This window comes from Lampetra fluviatilis, chromosome 26, assembly GCF_964198595.1.
Source record: "Lampetra fluviatilis chromosome 26, kcLamFluv1.1, whole genome shotgun sequence".
NCBI lineage: Eukaryota > Metazoa > Chordata > Hyperoartia > Petromyzontiformes > Petromyzontidae > Lampetra > Lampetra fluviatilis.
In genome coordinates this window covers 2568582-2583133 of record NC_136300.1, presented here as the reverse complement: position 1 = coordinate 2583133, position 14552 = coordinate 2568582, and the positions used below count along the sequence as shown (strand labels likewise).

At 52.4% G+C, this 14552-nt stretch overlaps 1 protein-coding gene across 4 annotated transcripts in view; it reads left to right on the top strand.

Annotated features, from left to right (window-relative positions):
- The window catches only part of LOC144941962 (guanine nucleotide-binding protein G(s) subunit alpha-like), an 88914-nt gene that overhangs the window by 41115 nt on the left and 33247 nt on the right, over positions 1 to 14552 (top strand). For all 4 annotated transcript variants that reach the window (XM_078868520.1, XM_078868521.1, XM_078868522.1 and 1 more), the window contains exons 2-4: positions 585 to 657; positions 3899 to 3953; positions 5765 to 5884. In XM_078868520.1, the coding sequence (XP_078724646.1) occupies positions 585 to 657; positions 3899 to 3953; positions 5765 to 5884 (248 nt within the window). The remainder of the gene's footprint in view (positions 1 to 584; positions 658 to 3898; positions 3954 to 5764; positions 5885 to 14552) is intronic.

Here is a 14552-nt window from a genome sequence, read left to right as displayed (position 1 = left end):
TGCACCAGCTGTGTCCCCTCCTGTGCAGAGATACACAGTGATACATACAAAGATACGCACAGATACAGCATCGGGTGCATGTGTACTGTGTGCGCTACTCGGCGGGCAGCTGTCTTGTGCGGTGCATTGTGGGGGGTTGGGTGACGTGATTTCGCCTCGTGCGCCCATTTTTTGGAACATCTACCACCGCGTAAACCGAGCGGGAAACGCGTCTTATTTGTTTTGTCTTAGATGCATCGGCGCCTTGCGTGGCAGATGCCTGACAGGCGGCACGGGACATCTCTGTGCCTCTTGCCCTCGATGCTTGTAAAGAAACACGTCCGGCGTTGCAAGTACAAGTTGCAAAACTGTCCCCATAGGGTTGGAGCAAACGGACACGAGGCTGGCAGTGGTCTCGCGATGCCATGGCGTGATGTTGTGCATCGTCAGTCGGCACGTCCATGTATTTCTCATGGTGTGGATTCTGTGATTAATAACCTCGTGATCACGTGTGTGTTCTTGTCGGCGTGTGCGTGTCCCCGTTTGTGTGTGTGTGTGTGCGTGTTTGTGTGTGCGTGTGTGTCGGGACACTTCTTGTCATTTAGGGGCTGGAGAATCTGGAAAAAGCACCATCGTCAAACAGATGCGCATCTTGCACGTGAACGGATTCAACGCCGAGTGAGTGAACGTTGGGTCTGACACTCACACACGCGTGTCTCTTACCACGCTCTCACCATCGTCCCATAGCACACTCACACCATGTGACACACTCACACCACCACCACCACGTGACACACTCACACCACCACCACGTGACACACTCACACCACCACCACGTGACACACTCACACCACCACCACGTGACACACTCACACCACGTGACACAATCGCTGCCGCTTATTAACCTGGGTTCGAGTAAGGAACGGGGGTCGCTTAATAGGCCACCCTGGCCGTCGTGTTCTTTCTGTCTTCGAAGTTTCCAGTGAATGACTTGCTTGGTTTACCTTTCCCCGCCACCCATCCGCACCGCCGACTCTCTCCCCGTGTCCAAGTCTGGACTAAAGACCTTTCTCTTCGCCTCTGCCGATGGCCTACTCTCTTTTCTTTTACACTAGCACAGCAACAGCATCACTTGTTTGGCTGGGTCCTAGTGCAGTCTCTTTCCTTTGCATGTACTCTGTTTTTTTTGCGTGAATATGCCGAGGACTTTCTTTCAGCCTGGTCTGCCGAGACCAGCGACCCGTCAAATATTGACACACACCCGGCACACCACATCCATTATGTATTTTAATTATGGTTGTGGCCTGCTTGTGGACCTACCTTACCTACCCTCCCCACGATGTGCATGCCCCACTGTGTTGTACGTACGTATGTTGCGTAGCCAACCGTGCTAATCGGAGGTGCCATGCCTTGAGCTGTCGCCACGTTCATATGCCCTTTAAATCCCAATTGTGTTGTCATCATTTTAATAATTATCTTCTACGATGCAGTTATGTCCTTCGAACTATTTCCAGGTGTACCTTGGCGTACGCAACGCGATAAGGCCCCGACGCGCGCGAATACTTTTGACCGAGTTGTAAGTGAATAATAAATACATTGAGTGAGGCCCCCCGAACAAAACCGCTGGTCTCCCATGGATGAAAAAAAACGGAACCTCAGAATGAATTACCGCATTTATAAACGGGAGGCCCTAATCGCTGGTCCCGAAAAAAATAGTCTTGACGAAATGGGTGACGTTAATATAGCCGTTGAGTTTTTAATTGGCGGTGTAAAATTCTGTTGATACCGACACGCTACACCGCACGCCTCGTTGCGCATTTCTGTGCATTATTAGCGCGATGTGTGCTGGGTATTGTACGCGTCGTGGGATGGATCGCAGGGCGTTCTGTGCGTGTAGCGGCCCTCTCCTCCGCACGGCTGTATCGGTGTACACGCCCGTCGCTCTGGCGTTGCCGTATTCGCGGTGGACCTTGCGAACCTACGTGCGTGTCGCACGCCTTTGTGGAGCAGTGGCAGCGGTAGCACTGGCAGAGCATGGATGTGAGCTCAGTTTTGCAATGAGTAAAGATAAGATCTGCAAATTTAAATCTGCAACCTTTCCCGTTCCGAGGCGTCTGCAAGTTCAGGGTGGGTGTCCCGTTCACCGCTGAATCTCGGAATGCGCGAGCAGTTGGCGTAACATTTATTTAGAGAGGCATAGCACCGTTGTTTTAAAAGACAGTGTACTCACCGCAGAGAACTGCAGCGACACGACCGCCCTCTATGATAGCTGGTGCCAAACTGTGCCACACTCCCTCCCGCATGGCTTTGTGGGAGCCTTGGTACGTCACCCGACTTGAAGACATACCGATAAAGTAATTTTTTTCCATCATCGGAGAATGGTAAAGGGTTAAGTTTATTTCTGTGACCATCAATAAGCATGCCGTGTGTGTGTGTTTGTGCGAGCGTGTGTCTTTGGAACTTTGGTACATCGCAATGGGATATTTTTTTTTACATCGATTATACAATCCCGGCTTTGCCAAAAATGACTGGCAGCATACGCATGCAGCAACGCTATATGTGTACAGTCATCCCTTGTTTAACAAGCGCACTAGCTGCATTCCGGAACAGTGCCGTGTTAAGCGAGAACAGCGTTAAGGAAGGAACGACTTTTACTGCATCGCATTTGCGCTACACTATAAAATCAGCCTGCAGTCATCCCATGGAGGGACAAAGAACTAAGATGAGGCTACGCCACGTAGCGTATCGTTCTGCCTGCTGTATCGCTGTAACCGCTCAGCCGCGCAGCGAGCACCGCCACGTTATAGCGGTGCTCGTTATAACGGTGCGCGTTCCGCGTCATGTGTAAAGTGTTTCCTGATAGAAGAACCGCGTTACAGCGAAAACGCGTTGTGTGAACAACCTCGCAGATATGGGGATAACACGGAATCATCGACGATCTGTTTGGGTTAGGCCACGTCATGAACGTAACAAACCTGTGTCGTTAAGAACCCTCCTGCAACCCGACACGGCCACACAAATTAAATCGCCACGTGTGTGCGCGCGGACATTTCAACGTTTGCCAGCTACGATCGTTTCCGCTCAAATGTGTCCGTAGTTGAAAATTTGGTTTGCGAGACTTTCGCCCTTCAACTTGAAACGGTGTAAAAAATGTGGCGCTTTCAGGGCCTGTACGCCACGCGCAGGTCCCCCTTCGTTTTGGCCGTGTCGGGGATGGCGAAGGGGATTGACGACGCACATTCGGTCGTGGCCCAACACCGTCAAATGAAACTGTCTTGAATCGTAACATCGGCGAGGGTGAAACCCATGTCTGCTGTTGTAGCGGTAGCACCGTTGAGCGGGTAGAGGATTCCTTTGGGGGTAACTGTCCTCGTTGGGCCGCTAGAGTACCCAACCCAACCGGCGACGAGGTAGTGAGACATTGGCTATGGTTGCTTTGAGGATGTGCTGCCTCCCACCATAGACATATGGAACTTGTAGGACGTCACCGCTTCTTTAGTCTAGAACTCCTTCGCCACAATCTATTCGTGCTGTTGCATGTATTTTGAACTTATTTCGCGCCGTGCGTAGCCAACTGTGCCGATCGGAGGTGCGGGGGAAGGACAACAAACTAAACGCAAAAGGCAGTTCTAAATTAACGAGTTTTCAATCTGGATTTAAAAGTGCACAGCTCCAGTGGCTTCCGGTCCAAGTTCAAAACCGTCCTCTTCTCCTCTTGCCGCGTGCGGTTCCGGAGCCACAGGTTTGCTGTCCCCCACGCGTCACTAATATAGCCTCGGCCATAGCGATGGGGGGGGGGGGGGGGTATACTGGATGTGGCGTGCTATTGCATTCTTCTTGCATCGAAGCTGAGGGTCGCGCGCGAGCGGTGGAGACACGTGGCGCGAAACTCACACAGAGCATCTTCCTCTCTCCGCAGCGAAAAGAAACAAAAAATTCAAGATATCAAGCGGAACATCAGGGATGCTATTGTGGTGAGTGTCGGCTGCATTCATCACCCTGAAGCTATCATTGTCATCACGTTGATTCTAAATGTGAAGGGAAAAACCGGAGGACACGGAGAGAAACATCCACATGACCACGGGGAAGGATACGCGCAAACTCCAGGGTCGGGATCGAACTCACGACTCCCTGTATACCCGGCGAGGAAGATCACATCTCGCCGCTGCGGTGCCCAAAACGTCGCCTATTTGTACTCCATTTCTTTCCTTTAAAGCCACACACACGCGGTGCAATTGACGAACGTGTCGAGTGGTGTTGTTTTATATTTGTTCTGCCGTTGCCCTGCTTGATTTGAGCCAGCGTGGTTCTGAGTGCCGGTGTCCGCGTGCGGTGTGCGCTGTGCGTGGGCGCGTCCCGTACCGCCACGCAGCGCGGCCGCCATCTTTATTGATCGTGCCGTGTCGGCATCGGGCGTGGTAAATTGTGGCAGCTTTGTGGCACAAATTGGCGGTCTAAATGTAACGAGATGGCACGGCCGGAGTAAGCCGCGACCAATCTCCGTCGTGTTTTCAAGGTACCTGCGTGCGTTGAGGTTGTTTGCCACCTCCGGCACGAGGTGTTTGCGGCCGATATTTTTAAAGATTACGCAATCGGGTTTGCTCGCATCCACTTATGTTTGCAATGCAATCAGTGCGTGGATAGGCAAAGCTCGCTTTATCAGCTGGCAGCGGTTTTGATGTGCCACTTTGTCACGTATTGTTACGCCGCCCTCGCGTTTGTAATGTAATGTTCGCGATTGGTCTTGCGCGGGTGGCACGGCGGGACTTGCGATGCGTTTTGTTTGTCGGTAATTGAGGGCGGGTTGTGGGGGCGTGGTACGTGATGTGTGTGTGGTGAACGGTGTTTGTGCTGTGTACGTGGTTTGTGTTGTGGTGCACGGTGTGTGGCGTGCGTTACACGTGTGTGTGTGTGTGACATGATATTGGCACGTGGAAATTCAGCGATTCGACGAATTATAACAAAGTGAAACTCGATTTCAGGGTGGATTATTTCTCGTCTCATTTCTACCGTTTCATTTGTATTGTTTCACGTTTGTTGGTGCAGCGTCGCTCGCTCCGTTAACCTGAAACGTAAATCGAGACGTATGACTTGCCATGCATTGGATGCTGTTCTCACACGCACGGCTCGGTCCATGAATTGAGAGCTTAGCAATCGATTCTAATCGATGCATAGATGCCCCCATACGTGCCAAACACATGTGGATCGTGGTGTTTAATGGCATGGTGCGCGGTGAGTGTGTTGCATGGTGGTTGGTACATAATACAGAGGAATGTGGCGTCTGTACCCGGTGTCCGATGCATGGTACGCCGTGCGTGCGTGCGCGCGCACGTGCACGGGCGGCTAAAACGCAGAAGTTGGCACAGTCGGGAGCACGGTTGCTGCATCTGCCAGTCATCTCAGTCTCCCCGTGGCACCTGGGTCTGTCCCGTGACCTCCTCCTGCCAGCAGGACTTCGACAACTTCACGTGGCCTCAAAGCGCACCTAGCCTGGCACAAACGCCGCAGTGACGTCACCGCCACTTTGTGGTGAACGGCGGTTGCTATTGTTGTGCGCGTGGCGTGCGATGCGTGGCGTATGACGACGATCGGTACACGGCACGCGATGCATGGCGTGTGACGTATATGGCGCCGAGTACGACGTACAATGCGCGTGTACGTGGCACGCAACGCATGGCGTGCAGCTCCTGTGGTACACCAGTACACCGTGCGTGGGTGCGTCGTGCGGCGGTGTGGCTAAGTGCCCGAACTGTGGTGGCGGTGGTGGTGTGCGTGGCGTATGCAGGCCATCACGAGCGCCATGAGCACCCTGGTACCACCCGTGGCGCTCGCGAACCCCGAGAATCAGATGCGCGTCGACTACATCCAGAAGGTCGCGTCGCAGCCGGACTTTGAGCTCACGCAGGTACGCGGCGGCGCAACCCCCAGCAACCCCCCCCCCCCGTGTGGTCGCCCGTCGCGTTTATCTCCCTCAGGTCCCTCTCATCCCGCGTCGTCGTAAACGAAGACCTCTATTGCGTCAGCCGTCGACGACGTTGAAACGACGATTGAAATTAAACGTATTCTTGGGTCTTTCGGTAAAGTCGCGTAGATGGGTTCAAAGAAAATAACAAAAGAGAACCGATCTGCGTCACTTTACCGAAAGAATATGAATTCCTGCAGTCACGAAAGCTTTACAGTCAAGATGTAATGAAACGTTCGTTATTTGTTCATTATTTAGCGAAAATATAAATTCCCTCTCGATGGGCTCCAGAGAGCACCCTCATGATGAAGGCTCTTTCCGTCAGCAGTGGCGTGAGCAAGCAATTGATTGGTTTCACCTTTACCTTAAACGTTTTGTAAACAGTGCTCCATTTATGATGCTTCCGGCAGCAGTGGCGTGAGCATTTTTATAGATACCCCACTAAAACGATAATCAGGATAAATTATAAAGGAGAGCAACGTTTGTTTGTATTTATTTTGCCTGTACTCTCCACTTTTCCCGTCAATGTCATCTCCCATCGCTCGCCGGCCGTGACGTCGCCCCCTCCCCCCCCCCGGGGTCTGGTCGTCGCGTCTCAACGCGCGCCAGCGTCGCGGGCGGTGGTGAACGCTCGCTGCGGTTATCCGATAGTTGATCTAAGCGGGTTGGAGCCGTGGACGCTGCGACTCTGGGGCTGCTGCTCCTCCTCCTCAGCAGGGCCTCCTTGTTGGGGTGGGGTCCGGTATGGGGGGGTGTGTGTGGGGGATCCACTGTTGGGGACCAGGGTGGCGGTGGAGGCTGGCCGCACGCGAGAAGGGAAGTGCGATGAGTAGTAGGCAGAGCGGTTCTTTTTATTTTCTTTTTTTATTACTCAAGCGAAGTTAAAATAGCGCCACGCACCGCTTTGCCAAGGTTACGGTTTCCCAATTTCCAAACGTACGGCGGAGTTGACGCCCAGCCTGTCGTCCGATGCCATTCCTCGCTTCAATCTCCTGGCTTGTGTGCGTGCCGTGGGATTCGTGAGCTCTGGCCTGAGTCAGAGAATAGAGGAGAAATCCGATGAGCAACAAAGCTCTTTGTCACAGATATTCCGTGGGGGGGGGGGGGCACGGGGTCAAAACGTTACAACAACAAACAATATAAACAACAGGATTGGAGTGCTAAGTATAGGAAAGGTAAACGACTCAAGCTCCTTCTGTCTCGGCAAATCTCGCTCCCCTCCCGTCTACGCTCCGCACCCCATAACCCACCCCGCACCCCCCACGCTCGACGACTTCTCGGGATCATAGTTCATCTCCAACACCTTGCTCATCCACTGCCGGATGAAGGCCCTCTCTGTGACGGTGTTGGTCGTGGCTTGTTTCAGCCATGCTTTACCGTGGTTGGTGGGTGGGAGGGCGCGGGGGGGGCGACCTGGGACCGGTTCAGATCTCGCACGCACACTGATGTGAGCCACGGACGGGAATGGAACTTGGTTTCGCGCGGGCTCACAGCGCGTGGCGCTCGCCCTCCCCACCTCCCTTTAACTCGGCAAGCGTCGTTGAGGCGGACTCCCTCTGCCGCCCCGTGGCCTGTTTACTTGAACCCATCACCGGGTAGCAGTTCAACGTCGCGTCCGTGGAGGTTCACGTGAGCAGGTTCAACGTTCCGCACCTGCGGTGAGCGCGGTTGACCACGTACGGTGCAAAAGAAGTTCAACGTACATCCGCGCGTAACTTGCGTGTCTGCTACTGTACCGAATTAACAGGTCGTTCCATTCCCTGAAAGCGTTGCCAGCCAGCGCTGGGTTGTCTCTCTGATCTCTCCGTACCGTGACTGGCTAATGAGCTTCTTCCTTACGAGCCAAACCACTGCAAGGCCATACTTGCCACGCATGTGATGATGATGGTGGTGGCGTGTACGAGTCGCTCTTTGTGATTTACTGCACGTCGACTGAGCAAGAAAGACGAATAACGACCGTTGAGACCGCGTCGATCGCGTGGGGGCTGTGTGACCATATGTCACCACCCTGGTCACCACAGGTTAGTGATGGGGTCGGCGAGGTGGGGGGGGGGGGGATCCCGGACTAGTTTCAGATATCACTCGCCACCGATGTAACGCCCCGGTTGGGACGCGTGCGTCATATTACAGTGCCACGCGCGTGATCGCACACCACTGCACCACCACTCTGCCCCTATAGGAATAGCTGGGTAGGAATTTGATATTGCGTTACTGTGGTGAAACAATTGAGGTTAGCCGAGTTGGCGGTGATATCGCGCGCGGTCCACCGTGCTAACCTCGGCCTGCGCCGCCACCGCCGCGTATTTTTCCGTCGCGTCGTTTGTCCCCGTCCGTGCGAGAGACGCTTCGCGAAGACGAAAGCTGAGATCTTTGTCCCCGGGTGCGCCTGCTGCCTCAGCTGTCTCGGCGCTTGCGGGCGACGCAGGAAGGTTGTGTATCTTACTCCGCGGAAACCTGCGATGCCGTCCTATGGTACCGCAAGAGGACGGGGGGGGGGAGGCGAGGGGGAGGGGGGAGGTGCGGTGGTGAGGAGTTGTAATTTGCAAGGAAGTGCAAGGAAATGTGTGCGTTTTGCTTTTCCATAGCGCGCTTCTTGCAGTGCATCTCAGGCCGCGTGTGCGATGAAAACTGATGGCCGATCAGTCCAGCTCAAGGATAAGCTCGTCCACAAACCGATGTTTTTATTTATTTTACTCGACTTGTAAGATTCGACTGTGCCTGGATTCCTCCCGATAAAGACTTGGGACGGAGCGAGTTCCGAAGACGGGGGAACGTCGTAGCAGAAGTATCCCCGGAGCATCGTGGACAAGTGCTGGCGTGCGCGCACACACACTCACTCGCGTTGGCCCCGTGTTCAAATGTACCCACCCACCGAACCCAACCCCCTTTTTTCCGTGCCCTCTCTCCAGTGCTCCCACCCACCCCCTCCCACCCCCTCCTCCACCCAGTCGTTTTGCACGAGGTCTCGAAAAATCATATCGCAGCGTCGCCGCTTGGAGGGCGGATGTGAGAAATTGTAGTTTGGGAAGTCGGGTGCGGAGTGAGGGTGCGATCGGTGTTAGAAGCCACGGCGGTTCAAGTGATGAGACCTGGCCAAGGGCCAACAAAGGGGCTTGAGGATCGGGGTGTGGGGGGGGGGCGGCTGGTGGGTCAGGATGGGGTTCAGGATGGAACAGATCGAGCTGCTTCTCTGGGTTTCTCGTGCGGCCTTCTTGAGGTCGGTCGGTGAGCAGGGCGAGTGAATGGACGAAGGCTATGCCCGTAGGTTTTTTTTTTTAAACGGCCGCGTGTGGAGTCGTTTTGTGGTTGTCCAGGAAAGACGTAGGACGGTTGTTTCAGGAGGGTCCTCCCTGCATTGGGTTTTTTTTATTTACGAAGTTTTCAACCCATTGACGCTTTCCCGTTCCGGGACGTCTGCACGTTGCTGGGTTGTGGGTGTCCCGTTCACCGCTGAATCTCGAAACGTGCGAGTGGTTCAGCGTTAATTTTATTTAGAGAGGCGTTTTAGCGACGCTGCTTTTAAAGGCGTTGTACTCACCGCAGAGAACCGTAGCGACGCGACCGCGCTTTGTGATGGCTGGTGCCAAAAACTGTGCCGCACGCCCTCCCGCACTTGGCCTTTTACTTCCGATTCCGTTCCGATGACGTGCGCTGTTCGGTAACCAGAACGGAATTTGAAGAAAAACTGATGACGTGTACATGTACGTAAGTACGTCATCGCAACGGAACGGGGTTAATGGCGAGTGCCGGACCACGGCAAGTGCAGCGCATCTGCCAGCGCGCGGCCTTAGCCACGAAGAGCTCGGAGAGCGACGTCGCATGACCTTCCTTTTTATTTGACTCGTCCATTTGTATTCCCTCTTTGTGTGCACGCACGTTGAACTTCTATCGCACCGTACGTAGCCACTCGTGCTGAATCAGAGCAGCGATTTAATCGGGTGTCTTGCAGAGTCCTCGCTGTGTGTACTCTCTGCTTTGTGGCCGTACGCAGCACGCCGTCCTCCCCGCTCGGGTTGTGAACTTGGTTTGTGTGGCTGTGCTGCTGCTGTGGCAGCCCACGGTGCATCGCGAAAGAGATCACACTTCCGCTTCCCACGGGCCGACCCTCCCATGTATTAATAGTTTGTTGTTATTAATAATAATACATGTTATTTACAGCCCTTTGTCAAATGCCCTCCTAAGCCGTGTCGGTCTGTGGGGGTTGTTTGACCTTACTTCACGCTGGTCAGGGTGTTAATGCTCCTGAGTTCAGTCTTGTAGTGGGTTTTGACAGTTGTGGGGCAGTAAACTCTCAGTTTAACACATAGGCGTTCGTGACCGATATTATCCATGATAGAGGTTATTTTGGGTTAGATCGCCTAAATATAAACGTGTTGTTAAACCCGCCACCACCCGACACAGCCAATTAGTAAGGTTTGTCATGTTAACAAAACGTGCCAATTTGTTACTCGTACAGCACACCGATGTGTTGGAGAGTAAACCCACAACATTTACAATTCGAGTACGAAGTTTCGCCAGTAATTGCAACCAGCATCATCAGGCGCGACTGCCATATTTGTCAAATTTGACTGTTATTAAGAACAGGATAACAGTATTGAAAAATAAGGAAACAAATTAACGTCGGTATCGTAATAATAAAACAACAGTCTCCTGTAACATCTCACAAGTCAGAAGCCAGTAGAAGAGGCAGATAATTTACTCTGCTGAGTAAGATAAAAGAAGCAGTATCTAGATGGTGTGGGCAAAAGGGTAGGAGTGAGACCAGAGTGGGGGAGATGGTCGTCAACTATTATACTATTTAAACCAAACTATTTTTATTCTACCAAGCAAGGCGCGCTGAGCTATATAGCTCTTTTTTCAGAAGCTACCTGTCCACAAATGATCGCTCAGCGAAACGGCCTATCGTTTGGAAATTTATAGCAGCCAGTATACTGTAGACGCGTGTTGATTTATAAATGTGGAGGGAAAAATCGGAGGACCCAGGGAAAAATCCACATGAACACGGGGAGAACACGCAAACTCCACATATACAGGCCATCACGGTCAAGTTCGAACCCATGGACTCTTGTATACCGGGCGAGGTAGTTAACATCTCGCCACCGTGTCAGGGAGGACCTGGGTGGTAAGATGGGAGAAAGGAAAGGGGATCGCAAGAAACGGTGAAGGCTGGATAGCTCTGACAATGAAACCCAACGCCTGATAATGATGGGAAAAAGATGACAATTTTTATAAATTACACAAACATTTCATAGAGAGGGCTTTGGAGCTAAACTTTAAAATGGCTTAGGCGGATCATCATCATTCTTGACCATTGTCATGATTACAATTTTCTTATGAACACGTTCACCAAAGATTTAAAAAGCAGTGATTTTTGTTCGTTGGACAAAGCCATAAAAGTTGCCGGAAACTTTCTAAATACTTTAGTAAATAAAATCGGGTAGACTGGAGCTGACATTTCAGCGGCCCACCTCATCCTAGCCCATCATCCACTCTGTCAGACTTTCTCTCCAATTCAGATTAACCCGTTGCAGCGTCTTTACATCTCGGCAGCCGGCCGGCCTAATCGGCAGTGGATTAACCACTGCCGGAGTTGAACGCGGGCCTCGTGCCGTGGGTCGGAATCGGGAGGATGTCGATGGTCCGGTTAGTCCGGCTCCGAGTGCCGGGACGGGGCCGTTGGTTGTCTCCGACACATCGATCGCCGCACGTGCGGAGATCCAGCCGACTTGGGAGCAGGTGGCACGGCGTGGATTGGCTGCCGTTGAACACGTTCAAATGTTCACGTTTGCCGGCCTTGTTTTTTCTCGACGATGCCGTGGAGATACTTTCGCCCCGCGCGTACGCGAGAGAGCGATGGGAACATTCCGGTTCCCTTCCGCCGTCGCTGCCGCTGCGTTATTTGAGGCGAACGGTCACCGCGTTTACAGTGGGTGGTTTTTTTTCCTGCTTAAAAATGTAAAATAACACGTTTAAAATAGTTTTTCGAACTCGGCGCTTGTGTTTTTCCTGCGTTAATAAATCATGTAAATGAAACTCTATTGGGGGGAATTTAAAATACATTTATATTTTTTAGGTAAATATACATTTTAATTTTTTTATGAGCAAATTTCAAGCCATTCACTGCTTCGTGGCTGTTTCTGAAGTTTGTCCGAGGTGAACCGACGCCGTTCCCTGGCCGGTGCTCCTTCCCGCGATGTTCCTTTTGCCCTCCAGCTCCCGGTTCTCGCCTTATTGACTGATGACTAAACGCCGCCTGCGCCGCGTGGCTTTAATGCAAGGGGAGGCCCTTCGCCATCGCCGCGTGTGATCAGTGGGAGCGGCAGCTCCCCCGAGCCATGCATATTTTATGCCGGGACATGTCTCAAATAACCCCCGGCTCTCACCCGGTGAGGTAAGGCGCATTTTTATTTAACTGAAGCAATAATTGCTGTCGGGCGTAACGATCGATGGGGATCACAGTGTTGGGTTTAAAAATACAAAAAATTATTCAGCTATTGCAAAATACCCATCACCGGTTCAGAAACGATTTAAGAAATTAAATGCCGGGTGGTTCCGAGGTCATAGAGTGCTGAACTGGGACCGCTGGGTTTGAATCCAGGCAGCCGCCTGTCATTGGACCAGGTTGGCAATGTCTAGTGAGCTGATGGTCTTGGCACTCAAGTTGGTCAGTCGCCAAGGAATATAAAACCATCGCAATAAACTTGTTGTTCTTGCGCTTAATTTGGCAAAATTGTAGCTAGAGTATTAAAGCATGTGAGTGTCATACGACGAAAATGTCCTCTCGTGTGGGTGAGAGGTGCTTGCCCGCCACTGTGTTGGAGCAAGAGGTCATTGAAAGTGATCTCAGGGGTAGCTCTGTGACACCTGATTCAGCGGGCCGCAACCCCAACACGGAGGGGGGTGGGGGGGGGTAGCGGTGGCCTCTGCGCCCCACGTCTCGTAACGCGGCGTCACGAGCACGGATCGGAATAAAATCGCGGGGGGAAAATAACAAAGCAAGAAAACGAGAGAATGCGGGGTGGGGGGGGGGCCCTCCTCCCGAACCCTCCGGGTGGCGTCTCCTCTTCTTCCTCCTCCTCCGTCTCCGTCTTCGGCGATAGACGGGGATGACGGTCCGCGTCGCCGCGGCCTCACGGTCCGTCCGCCTTGGCCGCCCGGCGCAGCCGCCGTTGTCGACGATGACGACGACGACGACGCGGCCAAATTAAAGGTTTGTCACGTAAACAAAACGTGCCAATTGGTTTACTACTTCACCATACCGGTGAAGTAGGTTTACTCTCCAGTTGTAAATGTTGTGGGTTTAGTGGTAACCAATTGGCACGTTTCATTGACATGGCAAACCTTGCTAATTGGCTGCGTCGGGTGGTGGCGGGTCTAACGACACATTTATATTTACGCGATCTAACTCAAAGAAACCCTTGGAAAATATTGGTCGCGAAAGCCCACTTGGTGAACGAAATTAATAAATAAAAATGCGAACCCCCCCCCCCATCCCAACCCAAACCACCTCCTCCACCAAAACCCCTCCTTTGAATAGGAGGGACGTGATGTGACCGAGACGGGCTTCCACATGTGAAGTCGTGGGGTCATCTGTGCTTGCCCCACCCGCAAGGGACGTCCCTTGATCTCGCAGGAATGTTGTTTTAAAGGGTGAATTTTAAAAAAAATTCATCGTGACCGCATTCCACTTACGCAAATGTGTGCCGCGTTTAGCATCCGCGTGCCTCGCTCCCTTTACATGTGTTTAAGTTTTGAGAGGGCACGTGTGTACACACACACACTGAATGTAAAAATGGAATTATAATCTACGGTACTGTAAAATATAAAATGTGCATCAATTCTTACATTGTTTGTTATAGTCTTAACGGACTGTTGGGTAAAGTGCTGTTAGTGAGTAGCTATGAAGGCTGGCACGGTACATGAGGAGGTGGGTGGTCAACACGGTCTTCTAAGACAAAGATCCCCCTTATAGCCGCACCTCCGATAAGCACGGTTGGCTACGTATGTTGCAAAAGAAGTTCAACCTACATACATACGGAACAGACGATTGGGGCAAGTGCTGTTGGCAAGTAGCATCTATGAAGGCCGGCATGGCACACGACAGGGCGGGTGGCCAGCACCACGCCTGACCACCTTTGGCTGCCCAGTGGCGATGTTTTACTACACACCGCACCAGTTACTACTCGCACGCACTGACCAGCATGGTGCAGCGTGGTCAAAAAATGACCCTTGATTGACGCTGAATGAGGGAGGCCTACAGCCAGCAGCGGTTCGGCACATGTCGCCTGAAAGTCAAAGCGACATTCTAGAACCAGCCTGGAGGAGTGTGTGTAGGGTCTGCTAAAGTTCAGCGTCTTTGTTCCACGAAGAAAGTGCAAATACTCGCGACGCCACGCCTCGCGACGCCACGCCTCCCGGGAGTTAAGCCGCCGCAGCGGCATTCGTGAAATGTTCGCCAAAGTTTGTTGGAGATTTTTTTTGCCATGTTATTATAGCGTAGTGATTAATTTGGAAATGAGAATTCCTCACCTGCGAGCGTTGGACGTTCCCGTAAACAGGACGTAACTTTTTATTGCATCTGTCCGCGTTGAGTGAAACGCCGCTACGCCAA